The sequence below is a fragment of the Sinohyriopsis cumingii genome, chromosome 8, assembly GCF_028554795.1.
Source record: "Sinohyriopsis cumingii isolate HCF-2022 chromosome 8, ASM2855479v2, whole genome shotgun sequence".
NCBI lineage: Eukaryota > Metazoa > Mollusca > Bivalvia > Unionida > Unionidae > Sinohyriopsis > Sinohyriopsis cumingii.
Genome location: NC_142968.1, coordinates 43,590,791 through 43,613,780, shown reverse-complemented (window position 1 = coordinate 43,613,780; position 22,990 = coordinate 43,590,791). Strand labels below are relative to the sequence as shown.

The following is a 22,990-nucleotide window of genomic DNA, read 5'->3' as shown; positions in this document are numbered from 1 at the left end:
CTTAGTATCTTTTCATTGTTTCATTCATACTCTTAGGTAGTGACATTTTTGTTTAGCCTGTCAAAGCAGAGGTTCAGTATAGTGATCACTTTGGATTGCATGTCCATTAGGGGTGAAACGATTCATCGATATATCAGTGCATCAATACTTTTGCTGAAATGATATGCAAATTGATACAAGAGATGGAGAATCAATACAAAACGATACCTACCGTATGCATGTTATGTAGTCCTCAGCCTTCATGCTAATTATCTTTACCCAGAAGTATGTTCAGCATATACTATATAATTATTCCAAACATGTTCCACATGTTTATTGAAGTACTGTACTCATCATTTAAAAACCATTTTCACGTGAAGTTTCGACTTTGAATTGTATATTGACTGCTTTGGTCGATATGAAATCTACACTACCGATGTGTTGCATGTTGAAATATGTTACACTGGATTCTCATTTTTGGTTATTGCTTGTTCCCCTCCAGGTTAAACAATAACCACCAATCAGAAATCAGTGTAGTTTATTCTCTGCATGACAACAGGAATTATTGGCAGAGCAAAAGAGAAACTTCTTCGGAAAGTCATTAGATATGTCAGGTACTTCACCGGATATGCTCTCAAGGTGTGCTATTGCATGAATTGTGCAAAATATTTACGAATTTGCATGCTTGGAGAACAGTGAAATGTAAATACTCTTACAAATTCATTGAAAGTCTCACATATGAAAATATGCTCAGCAAAGTATACAAAATTTTATTTAACTGTTATTGTCAAGACATGTATTTTTCGGGTAAGAACTGTTCCACATCTGGTTTCTTCAAGCACGACATGAATGATTATGATACTAAATTTGATTAGAACAATGTGCCCAGGGTTAAAAATTATAGCGTAGTTTGAACCAATGAAGAAGAAAGTATTACAAGTGCGTGTTTAAAATAGGGGCTACCTAGAAACCCCAAAATGTCTGATTCCCAGCGTGGTTCATTACAATTTCATTTGGCAAATACCTGTGGATGATAGTGATAATGACAATAATTTTTAAAGTTATTATGAAGCATATCAGATTATTGGAGCTGGGAAAGTGTTAATGGAGATACCAGTGAGTGATTTTGAACCCAAAATGGTGTTAAATATGAGTCAGATGTACATGCTGGATGGACAAAAAATAGACAGCATGACCCTTTCACTGATATTTCAAAATTAAATGTTCAAAGGGCAGAATACTAAGCCTAATTAAAATATAGACAATTTTTTTAAAAACTTCAGTTTGAAGACATTTCTTCCTCAAATTGTTTTGCATTATTTACTTTAAATTTTTAACCTCACCCATTTACAAACTGAAACTGCTTATCAGACATTCCAGTTATTGTTATTTCAAAGTTGGAATAAAACTCTACCTAAAGATAAACATCAGGAAGTGAAAGACACTGCTTTTCAATGACTTGATTCAAAATGAATTCAGTTTTTAAAATAGTGTAAATTGATAAGAATTAACATGTCAACATTCATTTGATAGTGGAATGTATATTTTTTGAGTAAGTTTAATTCCACATGCACAATTAATATTTCATAGAAGGAAAAATAATATGTTAAACAAAAACTTTGTAATCACCATGTATATAATAGCATGTTTAATATGCTTATATCTTGTTTTATATAACAGTTAAAATCTAACAAGAATGCTGTGATTAATGTGTGAGCTTAAAATTATTTTTAGTTTAATAATGTTGCATGAAATATTTTACTATTTAACACCTTTTTTTACCACACTGTAGGTAACTAGAATATCATATTCCCCTGGACAAATGTGATATCAGCATTACACGCAAGTGAATCTACTTTCAGTTGTAACCCTATGGAACAAGATAACCGGGTGGGATTTCAGATTTACAACAGAACACTTTTGATGGTGACACAAATACAATGTTTAGTGACAAATGACTTAAACGAGAAAAGAATTATGATTAATACGTGTGTATAGTATCCAAATATTAGATCAATTAACATAATCCGCATAAACTAAATAATGAAAATACAAATAAATGACAAAGTACAAGGAAAAAGAATGATTGATTCACAGTGATTTCGTTGCAAAAGAATGATTTGTTTTACTCAAATAGTAAAATTGTATGCACTCAAATAGTAGTTAATGATGAAAACAAAGAGACAGGTGTACAAAATATCTTTACAGTCCCTAAAACACACGCTTATAAGTCGAGCCCAAATGCAAACAAAGACCCAGATCTGCTGGCACATTACCAATCCCAAAGATTAGCCTATGGCTAAAAGATTACATGTATGGAGTTACACACTCCATCACCAGCACACTTGGCTACCAGTCACACTGGTCAATCAAGCAGTCAGTATTCCAGGTTGGTAAATCAAGCAATCAGCGCCCACCAACCTCGGTCAGCAACAACCCAATCACCTGCTACTCAACCAGCAACACTTTACTCAGCTCTATGGCTGCTATGGTCCAGCTTCAAAGCTGCTATGGTCGACTTCTGTGGTTAGCTCTACAGCTGGTATCATGTTGACTCCAATCACTCCAATAACTCTGATCACTCTGGTCATCACTCCAATCAGTCTGGTCACTCTGGTCAGTCCAACCACTCCAATCACTCTGGTCAGCTGAAAATACATCTAACACCATGCATGACACAGGCATATATGATAAAACGTAATGATGTTATATACAGTAAGCTACACAGATTACATTATCAGCGCAGTAATTACAAAACGATACACAAACTCAGAAGTGAACCCAACCGTGCCCAAAAAGAATCATACAGTAAGAAATGTTTCTTAAAAATGCAACTTTGTATAGTGCTATAAATCTCTTGCTGACAAGAATAAAAAATATTTGCATGATACTACGTAAGCTGAAGCTACATAGAAAATGTACAAAAATAACCCATGGTAATACAATAGTTATAACTTATACACAAGAAATTAATAATTAACTCACATACCTCTACAGCTGAAGATGTCCTAGTCTTTAAAGTATATCGCTCACTGACAAGAGGTTCTGTAATGTAAAGATTTTGTCTTACGGTGAGGCATTTATACACAGACGATGCTGCAATACATGTCTGTGCACTGGAAGTAATTAGTTCTTCCCATCAAAAGCAATTTGCACATGCAGCATAGGATGAACTGAATTTGCTATTTTGAAATTTTTGTACAATATACATAAATCACCCTCGGGCATCATTGTACACAAAAAACAAAACCCGAGTAGATTTATTTCATAAATAAAAGATTTTTAATATTCCGTGACATCCTAATTTGTCAAATTTGTGAGCTGAGCAGAATAAACTTTGACTATTGTCTTGTAATTACCAATGGAAAGTGAAGCATAATAATGACTTTGATCAAGTATTAGTAACTTTAAATCTTTAAATTTTTTCCTTATTTTGCTTGGCTTATTCCCATGTACTTGATGGTAATCAAATGGTTGCACATTCACTGTATGGAATGCTAGTCATGCAGTGATTGTGCTTTCATTATTCAAACCAGATTTCAAATTTCAACACTAGTGACCTCTTTTGTTTATTTAATCAATTTGAATGAAAACAGAATCTAAAAAAATAAATTATCAATATTAAACAAGATTTTGAAGAATGTGAAGAGTTAACTCCCTTTATCAATGAACAGTCTTGTAGTCAATCTTAGCTTCATTGAAAATTATGTGTGTATTTGAATGTAGACTGTATCTGTTATATACACGGCGTTGTATAAATTATTAAAATAAATTCAGCATACCCTTTTTGTTTTATTGAAATCTCATTGTGAATGAAAGAGGCAGCATAAACTTGTCATTAGGCGTGACCTATCCGCATATATATGTTATGTGCAGTAGTGTAAGAGACAGGGTTAATATCTTTTCATATGCTTAAAAACACAATTTTTTAATTTTTTGTCATGCCAAGAGTATTTTGTACACTACAGTTACAAGTCAAACCTGTCAACATTGGCCACCTGAGAGAATAGGCAAAAATAGCATTCATACCCAGATTCACCTTTTAAAATTTTATTTAACAACATTCTTCAGACAGATTTATATTCCACATAGGATTACTTTATAATTCTCAAATCAGTCAATTCTATAAATTAAATAATCACTGACTTAAAAGAGTTATTGATCTTTGTTTGTTTTGTGTACCTTGACAAAACAATAATGTCACTACTAATTAAGTCAGCTTAGTTTTTTGGCTTGTCAACTTGTATAAGCTTCACTTGGAAACAACCACTGATACCTTAAAAATAAAATCTGGACAAGCCAATTGCTCAGTTTGCCAAGTTCAAAAGATAGCTTATGAGAGAAGCTGTGATGAATGGGAAATGAAAAGAAGCCATATATTCCTTGTGACCCATGAACCAAAACTTTACCAGCCTGAGCTACAGAAATGTTTTAAATATTGAATGACCCCTGACCTGACTTGAATGAAAACTCGTCTCTCTTCTCATTGACAAACTTTTTCCTTTAGCTATTGCTTTAATTCACAGACAAAGAGATCAGACTATACCTATCACACTGGCACAAAAGGTGGCTTCCATTTCTGCTGCAGTAACATGACTACTGTTCTTACCATCCAGGAAATGAATTGTTTTGTTTCTTTACTCTAATAAGTTACAATATCAACATGTCTGGAGTATGAGTTCACGTTAGATAAGAAATGTTTACACATTGATTCACATGATATACCTTTTTATTTTTTGCTAGACTCTGAGTTACTGGAGTTTCTGAGAAAAATATTTCACTGGAATGAAAAAGTATTGATAGACATTATAACCAAGAAATCTCAAGTTGCTGGGTATTCTTATATGCTTACATAGTCGAGCTGTAAATATGGTTACATCCCGTTAATGAAAAATCTAGTTCACATCCAGCAAGGAACACATTGTTAATTTTTTTCTTAATGTGCTATTTAACTTTGAATTGGGAATGACAGTTACATTACTGTTTATATTTTCAGTGCAAATAATCACAAAACACAGCAGAACATAAACAGTAAACTGCTGATGCACACAGCATAAAATAAAATGAAAATATGCTATATTTTTACTCATGGCTTTGAAATGTATGTTATTCACTTGTTTCAAGCAAATATCCTGTCTATCTAAACAATGGAAACAGTTAGTTTGCATGGTCGGTCAATGTAGTAACTGCTTAACACATTAACCCCTGGAGGTTTTTGTCATTTTCGCCTGAAATTTGAGTAGGAAACACATTTTGATTTTGAAAGCTATTTTGGAAACAATCCTAAGAAAGCAACTTGCAGGTGATTTTCCAGTAACATAATGCCTAGTTGTGTTAGAAACATTGTTTTTCATTGGCTATTTGGCTTGCGCATGAGCAGAAGGGTAAAAATTGGATGGTTTTTTTTTTGGCTGAATGGACCCATTATTTTTTTATCAAGATCACTCTTTATTCCAAATGCCCATATTATCCTACTTTTTGCAAAGGTTAATCTGTCTGTTTGCAGTTCATACCGGGTTCACCTTAGATCTGAGACCAAAAAGTCTAAAATCTAGACACAAAATCAGATTCTGACCATGGGTGAATTTTGGGTGGAAAAACTTCCAGATTAATCGATATCATTATAGAGCTTCATCTGTCCACCTTTCTAAAATACCACCAACTTTAGCGAATTTTACATGACCTTGACGTTAAAAAGCTCGGCAGTAGGCTACTTACTACCTACTGCCACGTAAACTCCCTGATCATGATCATTTTGAACAGCTACAGGAGACCACTGGGTAAAGTCACTGTGAGGTGCAGTTGTTATATAGTGTGTGTGCACTCATTTGACAGTATGGATTATTCACTTCAAGTTGATCCCATAACTCATTTGTATTCTTTTCTTTGTAGGGTTATCTAGTGGTTGTCGGATCTGCTGAAAATGAGTGGCAAGTAACAGCAAGTATTCATTCTGGGTCAGGTTACTCTTGGGCAGTGCTCAATGGTAATGTGACTGTAAGTTTTGTGAATGGTTTTGCCAACTTTACAGATCTGTCCATCTCTCATATGGGTTATGGCTATATTCTGGATTTCATCATATCAGCGCCAACAGTTGCCCAGCACTGGACTCTAAGTTCGGAACCTTTTGATGTCCCAGGCAGAAAAGTTAGCGCTTCTCAGAATATCTCTGGCTACGTGATCCAGAATAATCTGACTCAAGTCACCCTTGATCTGATTGATGTAACGTCTCTACAGAAGATTGAAAATATTGCTTGGACAGTATGTTCAGTTTACTCTCTCAGTTTGTCATGTATTGTTTACACTATTTGCTATATCTTTGGTTCAGTCAGTTAATGTTACCCAAGTCTGGCTCACTTTGTCCATCTGTCTCATGCATCTTTCCAAAATAAATTATGTTTATACCCAAATATTTTGCAAGTACTGGATGGACTCGAGCCAGATTTGGTATGTGTTTGAAAACTTAGGTCACATTCAGTTTTGACCTTTTTTTCATTATATTTCATTGAGTTATGGCCTCTGTTAAGACTTGGACTTTGTCCTGGCATACTGAAGCTTTGATTCTTTAATTGCACCATATATTTACTAATTCGTTGTTCAAAAGTTTATTTCAGTTAAATGCCATTTAATTTGATTTTGAAGATCTAGTATCAAAGATCTCTTTGTTTCCTTTATTTTAAATTATCTATACAATGTATATCTGTTCAAGTCTATAAAATGTACAATAAGGAAATAAAACAGAAATGGCAAGAAAATTAATTTCTTTTGAGCTGACCCAGTAGGACCAAGAATGTCTAAAACCTTTAATGAAAATTTAATTTTTCTTTAAAAAAATGGAAATTTTTGTTGTTTGTGGAAGGACACGCATTAGACTTCAAATCATAAATGCAGAAATTCTCAATCCAATTTAACCCCAGAAATGTTTGTGATAAAAAGCAAGCATTTATTTCAGCTTGAGTTTGGAATTTCTGTTACAAGTAAGATATAGATTACATTCACATATTAGTCATGAATGTAGAAATTCTCAGTGCTCCTAAAAGAGCCTTTTTGTCCTCACAGGGTCACACATGGAATGTGACAGCATCCTTGATGAGTGGAAGTAGTTATGGTACACTGACCGGAACTCTTACCACAACCTTTAATCCCTCAACGGGGAAGGCCACCTTCAGCAACCTGATCTTCACTGCTATTGGTCCAAACTACGTAATGTATCGCATCATGTCCGAGCCAGCATGGTATGACGAGATTTATATTGGGGTGATTCATGTGATATCATCAAGTCATGTCAACATGGTGGTGGAAGAGACTGCAGACATTGTTCTTAAGTTCCCTCAGGACTACAATCAATACCTGTCCACAGAAACAGCACGCTCCGAATTCCACCAGCTTGTTGGACAGTACTTTGCCAATAAGAATCCTGATACAGTAATTACTGGCATATCCTCCAAACCAGGTAATAGAGCATATCTGACTTTTTGCCAAATTTAGAGCAGTATTGTACAGGTTTGGATATATGTATTATGTATTTAATTTAGTGTACTTGTGTGTATATGTGAGAGAGAGAGAGAGAAAGAAAGAGAGAGAGTAATTGATATTACTATTTCCTCTTTCCAATGAAGAGTACAGTAAGTAATGTAAGTAATATAAATATATATAGAATGCACACTAAAAATCATAGTAATTTGAGAAAAAACAATAATATCAAATGTCACAGAGAGAGAGAGAGCGCGGTTGGGAGAAATAAAGAGAATGTTGGCAGTACAAAACAAAAGGATTGCCCGACTTGAGCAATTTCAATTCCATATGAACTTTTTAAAATTTAATTTGTTTATTGAACACTAAAACATAATGAAATTATTTGTCTAAAACAAAATATATAAGGTTCCTAAATGGCTAAAATGAATGGTACTAAAGTTAATTGAATTACATATATTTCAATGAAAATTAAAGGTAGTGTAACGAAAGGAGTAACAAAATGAGCATCAAAAGTAATACAGGAAGAGTTATACAAAACTCTGTTTCATCAGCTTTATTCCCATGTGACTGGTGGGGGGGGAGGTCAAATATAGTTTGTGTGCAGCTTGGGTTTAATGTTGTCATGAACCACCATTCGTCAACAGCTCAATCAGCATTCTAACTTTATAATATTAGCTTGAGGTGCAGTTCTTCTGTGTAACATCTTAATTGCTGTTATATCTGTAACCCTAATCAACTATGAGTTCCAAGCAATCTAATACTGACTGTTAAGAGGCAGAGAAAGGCTGTAATTTTGGAATTGAAATTAGACATTTTGAATCTGTATGAAAAAGGGGAGACTACGTCTCATATCCAGCATGCTTTGTGTTTGACTGAATCCATGCTGAAAACAATCCATGCTAAAGCTTCCCATATTAATGAAAATTTTAAAAGTGTTACGAAACATGGATTGAGTATCCAAATAGAAAGACATGCCATTGTCTACTACTGTGATTCAGGAAAAGGCAAAATACTTATACAAGGACTTATAGAAATCTGTACCACAAGGAGAAGCAAAGCCTTTCACTGCTAGATTCAGGTTTTGAGAGATTCAGGGCCCAGCATAGTTTCCGTAACCTAAAGTTTCTGCAGCAGATAGCGGTGCTGCAGAAAAATTTCCTGAGGTTTGAAAGTTGTGATTTATGAAGGTTATACTGCCAGACGAATTTTCGACCTAGACAAAATGGGTCTTAAAAAATATAACTGGAAGTGGGTGCAGAGTAGAACTTTCATCTCCTTGGAAGAAAATCAGCACATGGCTTCAAAACTGCTAAGGACAAATTTACACTGCTATTAGGTGGCATTGCCACAAGATTACAAAGTCAAACTCTTCATGATCTACCATTCAGAAAATCCAAGAGCACTCAAACGTTACTCAAAACAGCATCTTTCTGTAGAGTACTGGCACAGTAATAAAAAGGAATGGATTACTGCTGCCATTTCCATGGATTATTTCAGGAGACATCTTCACCAGGAATAGGGGGGCATATTGTGAGAAAACATTCCTTTCAGATTCTCCTTTTCATAGATAATGTTCCTGGTTACCTTGACAACCTCAGTAAAGAAACGTGTTTTTTTTTCTCTGTATCTAAAAACCCAGTCTCCCTCATCCGCCAATGAATCAGGGCATTATTGACACCTTTAAAACCTACTACCCATACCAAACCTTCTCCAGGCATATAAAAGACAGAGAGATGATAAACCCACTATTAAGGAGTTTTGTTGAAGTTTAAATATTGAAATGGCAATTGACATTATTGGCAAGGTGTTGGATGAGGTCACTGAAAAGTGTAGGAATGGGGCTTGGTGGAAAATCGGGCCTGAGGTGGTCAACAACTTCAGGGTCTGCACATGGGAGACAATGTTTGCCAATGCAAAATTGTCAACATTGCCAGGATGTTGCCAGAGAATCAGAAATTATTCAACATAAGATAATTTCAGACAGAAAAGTAAATGTAGGCAAATGTTTGTGTAAATAATCTCCTTTTATAACATTATTGCTGTTGAGAAAAAGAATTCTGAACAACGCAGCTTTCGATTTTTGCAGCCACTCTTGTGAATGCAACTAACATGTAAGTCAGCAGATAACTTAACTGTATTGCTGTGAGAGAGCACCTGTCTTCATGTATGCAGTTATTGATTATATATTTGTATGAATTGTCACAAGAGACTAAATCTCTTTACATAAACATGCATTGTCTCTATCATCAATTATATTATCATCATCTTTATTATTAAATATTTGTTGTTGTTATTATTATTATTATTATTATTAAATTATTATTATCATCATCAGGCAGCATAGTGGTAACCATCACAGTTGATGGTACAACATACAATGTCAACACAACACTGTTTTCTATCTGTGATGATATTGAGAGCCAGACTCCCTTCAACTTTTCCTCCACAACAATGTACCTGTCCTCATACATGGTTGTCGATGGTGTCAGCTACTATGGAGTGACATGTGGACCAAAGGTAACAAGGTTTTTTTGGTCCCCCAGGTTTCACTTTTTGCAAAAGTCTGTGTGTGTGTGCACTTGTATGGACAATTTTAGAAAGAAAACAAATAATTGTTTCCTCATCTCCTCCTCCTCTTTCTGCTTCACAACTATTAATTATGAAAATTAAATTGTCAATCATGCTCTTGGATAGAATTGTCAACATATTGGCTGTTGTGAGCATGAGCTCTGAACAAGACTACTGAATAGACTATATGATGTAACAATATTCAAACAATTTTGTTTTCTACAAGGCAGTGCATGGTGTAGCTGCAATGAAACCTTTATAATCTGGGCTCCTTAATACACCATTCCCTTATTAATCCTTGCTTGGATAAGCCATAAAGGTGCTTGTATTCAATAGATAGATAAATAAAAGGAACACATTTTGTCTTTTTTTATGGTCAGTTACTTTTTTCTGATCTCGATGTACTGTTCTGTAACAGTGTAACTGCTGAGTACCAACTGTGTTTATAAGTTTAGACTAGATGGAATTGTAGGCCAGTCAATGCCTTGTCCATTCTAGTTTAAACATGGTCTCAGTTATGGTTGATGTTCTTCTTTTGGGTTTATTGAAATTTTTCAGCACATGATAGGCAATACATGGCACCCAGTATAACTAGTGGAGGAAAAACCGGGGAAAACCAAAGTAAGAGTCGCAGACCTACGGGTAGCCACTGGTAAGCTTTCTCACATACCCACATTGGCTGAGCTTGAGACTCCAACCTGTGCAGACATAGGTGAGATGGCAATGATCAGTAAAAGCAAGTGCTTTAGAGCACTCAGACACCTGGTTCCCCTATTTATGTCTGAATTGTGCAGGTTTGACTAATAATATTCTGGCAAGGATATCTCATCATGTTGTCCAAATAAAAGTCATTTCAGTACTGTTTTAAAGATCAGATTTATCACACATATTCAATTGGTCATGTCCAGACATTGGTTTGTCTGTCCTGAGTTGCTTGCATTTACATATCACTGTGACACACATTTCACCTGGTCAGTCTATGTGAGTTTTACTCTCATCTTGACTAATACGGGTATGTTACAGATCTTTCCAGTAGCTTACAGAGGATCTGTGGTTCTTCCTCCACAAAATACATTACACAACATGTATGCACCCTATCATAGGCTAAAAAAAAATACAAAATACACAAATTGACATTGAGGTCTCTGATATGTTTACATAAGAAGGTTTTTGTTTTGTATAGCAGCTTGAAATTTAAAACAAGTTCAAGTAAAATTAGATTTTAAACTGAAAAGAAAAAAAAGATTCTTTGTTTTTCCTCCTACTGCATAATCAATCCAGTATTATTGTTTTCTTGTTACTATTTATACACTTCTGCCTCGCTGTAGTGCCCTTCTTTATAACATGACTCCTATTAAAAGTATAAGATGTGTAAAGTTATGTATCCAGTTTAATATATAACACTAAAATTACTTGTATAATGTATTTTATAATTTGGTGGTCTCACTACTTGTTATTATAATGTAGTGTGGCACACGTGGACTTCAATATAATGAGTGGGTACTATACCGTTTCTTCGACTGCTAAATGTACTACTTTTGCTAATATGTATTATTATTATTATTATTATTATTGCAGTCCTCCACAGAGACAACACAGTCTCTACATCCAGGCATCTGGGCAGCTATTGGTGTTGGCATCATAATAATTCCTCTAGCCCTCATCATATTCATTCTTTGCAAGTATAAGGTCTCCCCCAAAACCAAGACACATGGTGAGTTAAACTTTTTGGGTTCCTCTGAATTTGTAATTTAAGCTGAAAGAATAGTCATCTTATCTATCTGTCTATATACATTATTTCTCATGTGATAAACCCAGAAGGACAGTTTTAAAAATCTTTGGAAAGGTGTTGGTGGCTTAAAATTTTTTTTTCCTGTTAAACATTTGCAAAAAGTGTGTAAAAGTGGGAATGGGTATATGAGCAAACATAACATTGGTGGATTATGGGAAAGATAGGAAAATGATGAGAAAATACAATATTTATTATAAAATGTAGTTTTTATAGTCAACTACAGGAATTTATGTTTGCAAGTACTTAGATATTTAGTGTTGAAATAAAATAAATGTGTAATCCTTTGGGTAGCATCTAAATGCATTTATTTGAAAACCTTATTAAATATATCTCATTGTAGTGAGCATGTCAGTCTTGATTGTCATTTTCTGATATCAATGTAGTAGTAGCAAAATGAAGTTGAATGTAATTGTTGGATAGGCAGAAAAAAGAAAAATAGACAATGGTTGAAAATTATCACTTATCAGTTTTCTTCAGTCCTAAGATTGCTTATTCAATTAGATTTGTTAAAAAAATACCATTTTTCTTCCAGTTTATCAGTGAAAAAGATTGTAAATTATTGAAAATTCTACCTTTGTTTTAGCTTTTTGAACATAGAAATTTTTGGAAGTGATATGGATTGATGTTCTTCTCCTGGATGTATTTGTCAAAAGATATTGAAACTTATGTGATGATACAGTGTCATACAACACTGTTCAATCTATTAACATTTTTTGTTTTTACTAATTAACTTATCCTGTCCACACTATCCAGTCATATCCTACCATGACATTGTCAAAGGCAATGGGTTACCATTATCTATTCCTCACCTTGGTTAAGTTTTCTGTTTATGTCAGTTTCCAAGCACTGTTATATGACCACATTTCTCCTTTAAATACCTTTCCTGATCACATTAACATTAGCTGATATAGGCCTGCTACCTCCTAAATCAAGCCCTACTAAAGAGATGGAAATTTGTCTTTATCTCATATAGACTCTTGCCCATTACCTCCCTTTGCCACCACCAGGTGTGACAAATTTTTAAGATTTGCTTCCATGCTACATCATTTGAGACACCTGTGAATCCAAAGGTAAATTTGTGTTGAATTTGAACCATCCATACAGGAATTTGGATTTAATTGGATTTATATTCATATCTAAACAGGTGGTAAATAATTGTTCTTGAATTTTGTGAAATTTTTACACTTTTTTGGACATGGCAATTTTTATACTATAAGTATACAACACACAGTCATTGATGCATATTGTTATTTTTGGTTTCATGCACAGTGCCTGTTGTTTGCTCACCCAGTTAGTAACGAGTGTTTTTTTTTTATTGACTTATTAACACACTGCAATGATGATTTATACATTTTTGTTGGTTTGCTTTATCTTTTCATTTGATTGAAAGCAGTAATTGAAGGGTAATAAATTAAACAAGTTCAAGGCTAAGAAAGACACACACGAATCATGCCTTGCGTTAAAAAATGTACTTCATCAGTTACATGCAGTGTGTGTGCTATATTATCAGAAAGACAAAGGCAAAGAGATGGTGATGACACAAATTTTAAAACTTCCACCAGTAATTATGATATAAATGGGGAATGTACCCACACTTTTAGGCAATCCAGATGGCCTAAGTTCTCCTGCATGTCCAGGTATGGTCTTAGGGCAAGTAAGTCCAGGCATATGGGTTTTTTAACAGATCAAATGGATCTATTCTTTTCTATATCATTACTGTCCATCAGATCATCCAACCAGTTGAGCTGTCTCAGTCAGGTGATCATTCTGATAAATCCACCCATATTGCCAGGTCTCTGGCTTCATCTCTCAACAATTACAGAAATTCTATTGATGTATCTGTCTGTCCTAACATGCCAGTGGCTACATATGATTACAATTGTAGGGATCTTAGCAACAGATCCATCTGTCACATTTATTTGGCGTCATATCAGTTATAGAGATCATAATGATAGATGTTCTGTCTTAACTTGCTTATGGCTACATCGCTAGATCTATGATATCATCTCTCTACAATTATCGAGATCTTAATGATGAAATTGTCCGTCCCAACATGCCTATAGCTACATACAATTACATTTATAGAGATCTTAATAATTGATCTATCTGTCTCACCTGGTATAAGGCAACCCAAGCACATGATAATGGGGAGTTACTGCATTAAATAAAAATTAGCAGTGGTTAACATGTTTACCCCACATATTATAAAGTGGAATAGTCCAAAAAAGCGCTTCTTGCCACATTAAAATACATGCCAACACTTTTAGTATTATCATTATGCTTTTTTCTTCACCAAATTAATTTTCCATGGGACTGCACATGGATTACACCTTTTTGCTACACTCAACAACAAAATTTTAAAAAATGCAATAAAAATTGTTTTTGTTGTTTTATTATCATCTTTTTAATTCCACCCATATAAATTTGAGAATATTGTTAAAAAGACAACTGCTGTATAAGAATAAGATAAGAGTACTTTCCTTATTTGCATTTTATAGCAATTGTATATGACCCATTTCTAATAAAGCAGGTGTATTTCTTTAAATATTAATTTTGCCTCACCTTCTTATTATATTGATAAGCTTGTTGTATCTAACAGACCAGTCTATACTTTAAACCAAATGGTGCCATATGTTTAGCTAATCCTGTAGCAATCCTGCAGGAGATCCTCCCAACTCAGTGTTGAAGTGTTTCAAGGATGACTTGAAGTCTTTCTTCTGACCACCCTAAGATAACTTTATCTGCTGTCAATCATCCTCTTTGATAGTCACTCTCAGACATCTTGATGACATGGCCTGCCCATCTTGTCTGTGATTTCACCAGCAGAGTTTGGATGCCTGTGCATGTGGCAACCTCAGTGTTTGTCTAAGACTGTTTCAGCTTCTTGGTTTGGCGTGTGTACACCATCCAGTTTTCACTTGCATACAGCTGGGTCGGATACACTTTGGCTTTCTAGATATTTAGGTTTGCTTGCAGATTGATGCCTCTGTGCTCCCACCAAAGGCTGCATTTGTCTTAGCAATTCTAGCATTGGATTCATCACCGATGTTGGCTGCACCTTACTGAATGGCCAAGATAGGTGAACTTGTCCACAGCCAGATAGGTTTAACCATTTACTGTGATGGTGGGCTCTATGTAAGACTTTCTTATGTCAGGTTGGTGCATAACATCAGTCTTCTTAGTACTGGTTGCAAGATCGAAATTATCATGAGTTTAAGAGCAATGTTCCATATGTTCTTGCATGTCATACTCAGATTTGGCACTCAGGGAAGAGTCATCATCAAATATGCAGTCATTTCTTTTGACTTTGTCCTCCACCACTTGATCTGAATCCAAGTGTCAGTCATGGAAGTCATCAGTAGGCATGGCAGAGAACATCATACTTGTGGTTCTTCCACAATTGCCCATTTTAGATTCTCTTATTTCAGTTTGGAGAAAGTGAGCTTTTTGGGCACATATTTACCTTGTGCTTTATCTGCTTGGCTGAATCTGGATATTGAACCTGGTGCCTGTGGTCAAGCATTCTGCACTTCGCATAACCTTTGTCACTGAGACATTGACTGTCTCATCTCCTCATGATGACACAGTCAGAAGATGTCTGTGCTTGGATGCATCCAAGACATCTTGTGGTTTGACAGGTGGAACACTGTTGGTGATCATGTTCAGTGCATTTCCTTAGTAGGGGAGGGGTCCAGTTGTTGCATTTGCCAGGATCATTTAAGCCAATACCTAGTCATGTACAGTGATCTGTGTCAACGCTAGCATTGAAGTCACCAAGGATGATAAACTTGTCTGCCTTTTGGTATACTCCAGGTCTTCATAAAATTTGTCCTTCATTTCATCAGGTTCTTCATGGTGTGAACATACTTTTTTTCTAGACTGTGAGTCGAAGTCTCATTTTCATGAGTCTGTCATTTGAGAGATTTGTAAGCTTGCTGATTACCTGTGATTCTATGGCAAACTCAACAACAACTTCTTGTTGCTCTTCTTTACTTAAGCCACCCCAGAAGAATGTCGTCATTTCCTCTTCTGTGACTTGTCCTTCTTCAGCTATGAGATTCTTTCAGGGCTGCTATCTGGATATTGAATCTGGCCAATTCTCTACTAACTAGAACTGTGCTTTTCTCTGATCTATCTGTTGATGTATACTGTTCATTAGTGTGTGTACATTCCAGGCACCGATGGTTAGCTGTGTCAACTTTTTCATCTTGTTAGATTTTCAACTGCTAAGGTTTCACTTGCTGGTCCAAAGCCTATGTAACATTTGAGAAATGAAAAGTTTGCCAGTGACTGTATTTTAAACCATTTGAATGTTCCATACAGAATTTGTTACAGCTCCAAGGCTAAAGAGTGAATAACTGCACAGTATCTATTTAGGCCTACTCCCTGTAACATAGAGCTCCACGGCTAAAGAGTGAATAACTGCACATTATCTATTTGGGCCTACTCCCTGTAACATAGAGCTCCTAATCAGAAAATTGTTGACCTTTTCTCCCACATGCTCAAAAACACTCTGAAAATGCCCTCAAATCCATGATTGTTATTATGTCATAATAACTTCATAATGTAACAATAAATCTGTCATCACTAACAGCACAGCAAGCAGTTGCTAACAATTGAAACCAAATGATGTCTTAATTTTTTGTTCATTACAAAGTTGCTGGAATATATTTGAAAAAATTGTCAGTATTTCATTGATTCTTGAATTGTTGTTGTGTTATTTTCAAGACCTATCATCTTTGCACATCTAGCTGGATGTATATCTGCTAAAAACCTACTAATTTTTAAAGGATCACTACGATTGACCTATTGCCACTTGTCAATCATGCTGATCAATTAACCAATCAGCGAGCAAAAATTAGACACACATTCAGGCATTGCTTACATCCTTCATTTTCCTCAGATAAGCTGCTTGTGCAATAACAAAATGAGTACGATAAGTATTAAAAAAATTGCAATGATTTGTTGATTTCTTGATCGATAAGAAGGCAGATAGAGCCTTGTAATTCTGACTATCGATATCCAGATCATCTAAATGGAGGAATAAGATATATTCCGTTCCCGAAACATAGACAGAACTTTTATGGATAAAGACTCTTTTTGATCGTGTGTACGATCTGCTGAATATGGAAACAATTGATGGCAATTACAATGTGTTTGTTTGCACAAAAGTATGTAGAAGAGTATATCCTGTTGATGGCTTGAAGAAAAAAAAAGAATTGAAATTGAAAAATAATGTAAAAATAAACGTTTCTATAATTTGGGTGAAGAACACCCCAACTTTTGGGTTTTGATGTGTATTATTTTTATTGTATAGGAAGCACTTAATCCCACTCAGCATTATTTTGAAGTTTGAAAATTTACACTTTAGTATTGGCTTGTCCCCAAAATAATAATTTATTATCTCAATCTTTCAGACACTTGAGTGACTCTTCACTTTCTCACTGGGCTGAAGGAGGGGTGGGGGATACAAAAATGTAATAATAAAGAAATACAAAAACAATGGTTTCAGATAATTATCGTCCGATATATTAGGCATGCATTTACACGTTTACATCAACAGTCATCATTTATTCATCTGACGAACATAGTACAACTTTAAAATTATGTACAACAGTATACTTATAAACAGTAATTATTTTATGATTTTGTTAATAATTTTTGATTCATTTACTTCCAATGCAGCATGAACGTAAGCCAGAAAAAATTAATAAGGATAAGGTTATATACTAAATACATTAGCATCTTTTGGAGTGAGTTTCCTTGTACATGAATACGTTCTCAAACAGCTTTAAAATTTAATTTTATTATTTACTGAAATAAAACACTAAGGTTATTACTATACGAACTTGAACTGCGAATATAAATATTGTCTACTGCATATAATTTATGCAACTTTGAAATTTGATATTTTTAAGAATAATACAAATCATTTTAAATAAACATATCACTTAAGCTGAAACATATTTCTTTGCCAAATACTGCGTGTTTTGTCGGAGGTTAGCGGGGAGTCATGTCACGTGATTTGGTAGGCAGAGCAATCTGTCATCTTACGTGAGGTCAGTTACTGGAGAATCCCTTTCAGATAGTTGAAGTTATTTGAATTGCACCAGAAAGAGATAAGGATGTTCTAAATGTCGGGGGTGGGGGGAGTCATTGAGTTGTATATTATAATTTCCATAAATGTCACTGTGCCCTAACTACATTTTTTTAAAAGGATACATTTCAGTGTTGGAAAAGAATGCCTAAATGGAAAGGGATTATGTAATAAATAGAAAACCACATAAGTGCTTCATTCTGAGTTTGGGGGAAAAGCTCGTTTGAAATGGCATAGAAATATGCATGTTAGCTAGATGGTCTCACTGCGTTCCTTTAAATTTGAATTGTCTCAGTATGATATGACTGTCACAGATGCAAATACGGTTTTAATTTGTACAAGGTATCCATCATTATTATCCAAATTTAATGTGTCAGTTGTCATATTCTCATAGCTTTCAAGGTATGTACTAGAACAGTTTCAGTTCAAGAGTTTTGCCTGCATTTAATTACTCAAGTCTTTTTACATCTTGCTTTGTATGGTTTGTGATTTTCATTTTCCTAAAATGTTATTCACTTCTGCACTATATTTAATAATAAAAGCTTGACAAAGGAATTTTTCTGTCTGTGTCAAAAGTCAGAAGGTTAAAATGAAAGAGACTTGGTGGAAGAGATTGTTCTGGATTTGTCATAAGTTAGAAGTTTCATTCTGTTGGTTGGTTTGCAGGAATAACATTCATCTCTTGTATTTGTGTTTTATATTTCTTTACATTGCCATAATAAATGATGTCTTATTTTATGGGGACCCACCAACATTTAACCAACTGTCCCACTAACATGAAACAATAATGAGAACACCTGATTTTTAACCAGGTCAGAATATTTTTATCTACTTAGTTTGATTCAAGAAACTTAAATCAGAATCTTTTTGTGGAAATACAATGAAAAGTTTGTATTATCATTTAATTTTGAATTTTTACAAATTCAAGTGGTGTAATTTATAGCAGTGGAATGTTGATCTTCAGGCCCAGCCCTAGGGCAAGGCGAACGAGGCAACTGCCTTCGGCCCTGCACTTTCAGGAAATCAACTCTGCAATGCAACTTTTTTGCTTGAGATCCCGCTCATCATTTTTGCTGTCTTGTGCCCTGCATGCTACCTTGCTCCCCACATATCCTAGGGTCAGGCCTTGTGCCCTGCATGCTACCTTGGTTCCCACACATCCTAGGGTCAGGCCTTGTGCCCTGCATGCTACCTTGGTCCCCACACATCCTAGGGCCAGGCCTTGTGCCCTGCATGCTACCTTGCTCCCCACACATCCTAGGGTCAGGCCTTGTGCCCTGCATGCTACCTTGGTCCCCACACATCCTAGGGCCAGGCCTTGTGCCCTGCATGCTACCTTGGTCACCACACATCCTAGGGCCAGGCCTTGTGCCCTGCATGCTACCTTGGTCACCACACATCCTAGGGCCAGGTCTGTTCATCTTCATGTGGTGAGGCTTAGAATATGCAGCACAAATGCATATGAGATTGTCTATTGCCATTGTTATAGCTGTGGATCTTGGAACTCTGCTTCTATTTGTAACTCTGTATCCTGATCCTGTGAGTTCAAAGCCAAGACAAACAGATTAAGATAAAACATCTCTCCATTCTTCCTCATAATTTGATGGAAATTGTTGAATGCTAACATGGCCACAGGTATTGCACAGTGTGTCCAGTTTAAGCTTCTTCCTGGAAATGTTAAAGGCATTGTTGCCGATTGTTTTTTGTCCATGTTTTGCTGTATGCTGTGTCATGCACATTTTGTCCTTTAAGGACACAAATCTTCGTCACATTTACAAATTGAAATCTATTTTATTTGTGTTACAGCTTGAGGCTTTGCTTTTTTATTTATAATCATTAAGTATATGTTTTCAGTTAAGACCGTGTGATGCATATATTTGTTTTACATGTTTAAATTCTGTTACAAATTCAACTCTATTAATTGTAGCCATGTGAAGGGGCATATATACATTACAAAGCATTAGAACTTTCAGCCATAATGTTGTGGAATCATTTTGACAGTGGTGTAATTAGAAATAATTTGGGTCTGCCAGTGATTCAGACAAAAAATAATACTCCGTGGAAAAGATTTCATGACTCTGGAATAAGCAGTGGTAATTTTCTTCAACATAATTATATAAACCAGTTGTTATGGAGTAGTTTACTCAATGTATTTTGAATGAATTTTAATGGAATAGCAACGTTCACAAATTATTTTTAATGGAAATTCATGTTATTTATTATGTGATTAAACATGTTTTACTGGCATACAGTTATCACAAATCGCTTGTTACATTTGGTAGAATTAAGATTTTATCAGTGAGGGACCTGTTTGAGAATAGGTATACTGCTTAAAGCAGTATTTTACTTTGTGCGGCTGACATCCACTTCAGACAGCAGAGGTACAGATCCGCACAATGGCATAAAAGGATGTCTTCTTTTCAGTCCACATATGATTTCAAGAGAAAAGCTCAGACATTTATTATTTTGCACATCAAGGGATGTCATTTCTGGGTCTAGTGCAACTTGGTCTTTTTTCCTTTCAGACAACGACAAAATCAGGTACCTGGGAGGTTATCGGAAAACAATTGAAAGGCAATTACTCGTTGAGAATACCTTCACCAGTCTTCGAGGTGAAATGATGTCACCACCACCTCTCGGCACACAGTTGCCTCCAAAATTCCCAAAGCGAATTAGAAGCCCTATCAATCGCATCAAAGTGTCACCTCACCCACTCTCCCTATTTTGAGGAGGCGAGCAGCCAGGTGGTTTATTGACAATGAAAACAAATCCAGAAATACATCAGTGCTTATAGACTATAAAGGCTTTTTCCTTTTGAGAATGATTGTATCTCTTTAGCGCTAAAGTTTTCCTCTTGCGTAACATATAATGAAAATTAATATGTAAATGGTAACATTTTTTTAAAAATTAAACTTAAATTAATTGCATAAAACATATGTTTAGATCCTTGGATATGTTTCTTTTGCAAATGCCTCAAAATTTAAACTTTATATTTTAAAATGTTTTGCTGTGTTAACAGCTAAATGTTTTTTTTTATTATTTTAGATCTTTGCTAGTTGAAAACCATTTATATTATTTTATAGCAAATGGTCAGCATTGTTTATTGTATGATACCATTGAAGTGCTAGAATTGTTTTTCTATTATTATTTGTGTAATTTATGCCTGGTTTCTTATTTCCTCAATATTGTTTTCAATCTGTGTGTGATATGAATAACTTGTGTGCCAACATTGTTATATTTTTCTTTTGTAAATGCCAGTAGCTTTTCTTATCCAATCATTTTGGACATTTCTGACTTAAAATTGAAAGAATTAAGATGGGATTTTTGAGGGGAAAGAGTTCAAGTCTCATTATCAGTGACTAAAGGGTGATTTACGATTGACGTAAATGAGATTTTGTTTGCTGTTTTTTTGCAAAATTAACATAATATTTTTAAAATATTGAAATTTATAACAGACTCTGCTTTCCTATTTTGTAAGATATTTTATTTAAATGCCAGTTTTTTACACCGGAATGTAATTTTATTAACATTTTGCATTTTTCCACTGGATTCATAAAGTGTTTTATGAATTGCTCATAAGTTTTAAAATATTGTCCTTGAGTGAAACATGATTTTTATCTGAATATTATCCTTCCATTCTCCCAGTATTGAACTGGTAGTGTTTTGTCCATTATCATCCCAAAAAATCTTGACTCCAGTCAGCTTCCAGTACTTGCCTGTTCTTTATTAAGAAGCAAGAGACGTAACATATGATAAAATCTTTTAAGAGTCACAAGTCCAGAGTTGTGCAGAGTTCTGCCTCATGCAGAAAAAGATAAAAAAAAATATTTTTAAATCTAATTTACAAAATAAGTTTTCTAAATTTCACTAGAACAAGAGTGGCAAAAAAATATGTCATGGTGTATCATAAATGATTTGTAATCTAAACTGAAGAAAAATAGTAATTGAGCATGTAATAGTTTTAATAAGTAACAGTTCTTAGTTGATAATCTCATGATATAAGATTATAAGATTAGTTTGTAAAACACCAATAAATTACTGTGATCTTGCGAAAGAAGAGGTTTGTAACGAGGTATTCTCAATTCTCAACTCAAACACATTAATATCTTAAATGATGACAAAAACAAAACAAAAAATACCCATTTTTCAAAACTTTCAAAGATTTAATTAAAATCAATAATCCAAAATTGTCTAAACTAGTAAATATCATTTCTTTTTCATACTTTAAAATGTTAAACCTTCTTATGTATAGAATGTCGTTGAGGGATTCAGCTCAAAAGATCTAACAAATTTGAAATTTGCTAAAAATGAAGCTTAGCCTTGATATGGAATAATTAAATGTATTTGATGCACTCCAAGAAAGTATGAGAATTTCTTTACATATTATATTATGTGTAAGAGACAGATTTTGTTTTAGGATGAACTTGTTTCTTGTAAATGCCAGGACCAACTTTATAAATTTATTTGCAGAGTTGTTACTAAAATTTGACCATCTCTAAGTCATTTGGTAAATAGAGTTTAACTTTTGCTAGTATTGACATTTCAAAATGCTGAAACATTTTTTCATTTATGCTATCACATGATTTGTACTGTGCTTTATTTTGAAAACATTTCACATATTCAATGCTATTACTCAGAAAATTGTTTTAATTTTTTTATGTGCTTTTGGTTTTTAATAAAGAAAAAAAAATACCAATATGTGTCCCTCCAGAAAATTGAATAACTAAGAGCAAAGAAACCCTTGCCATTAAATTAAACCAGAATGATCACATGGCAGAAATAGAGCCCATCTATCTGGTCCCATTTTTGTGGCCATTAGTCGAATGCCTTAATCTCTGAGCCACTGCATTTCAAGTTATGCCTTCAGTGTCCCTGGACAGCCTCCTTGTAATACAAGTAAGTGAATGGAGAAAGACAGAGAGAGAAATGGTGGTGAGTGTCATATGTGCAGATAGATACCAGGTTGTAGCCAGAAGCAAATTTCATTGTTTTACGTAAGCCATGATTCGGAAAAGATGTAAAGATGTAACCTGAGAATAACAGAGAAAAACAGACAGCACAAATAGTGAAAGAAAAAT

At 34.6% G+C, this 22,990-nt stretch overlaps 1 protein-coding gene across 2 annotated transcripts in view; it reads left to right on the top strand.

The window, feature by feature from the left end:
* The window catches only part of LOC149793387 (fibrocystin-L-like), a 221,327-nt gene extending 198,719 nt beyond the window's left edge, over positions 1-22,608 (top strand). For both annotated transcript variants that reach the window (XM_089967368.1, XM_089967369.1), the window contains exons 57-61: positions 5,872-6,240; positions 7,039-7,432; positions 9,791-9,972; positions 11,602-11,737; positions 20,438-22,608. In XM_089967368.1, the coding sequence (XP_089823494.1) occupies positions 5,872-6,240; positions 7,039-7,432; positions 9,791-9,972; positions 11,602-11,737; positions 20,438-20,640 (1,284 nt within the window). In that variant the 3' untranslated portion in view covers positions 20,641-22,608. The remainder of the gene's footprint in view (positions 1-5,871; positions 6,241-7,038; positions 7,433-9,790; positions 9,973-11,601; positions 11,738-20,437) is intronic.
* Positions 22,609-22,990: the final 382 nt, after the last annotated feature.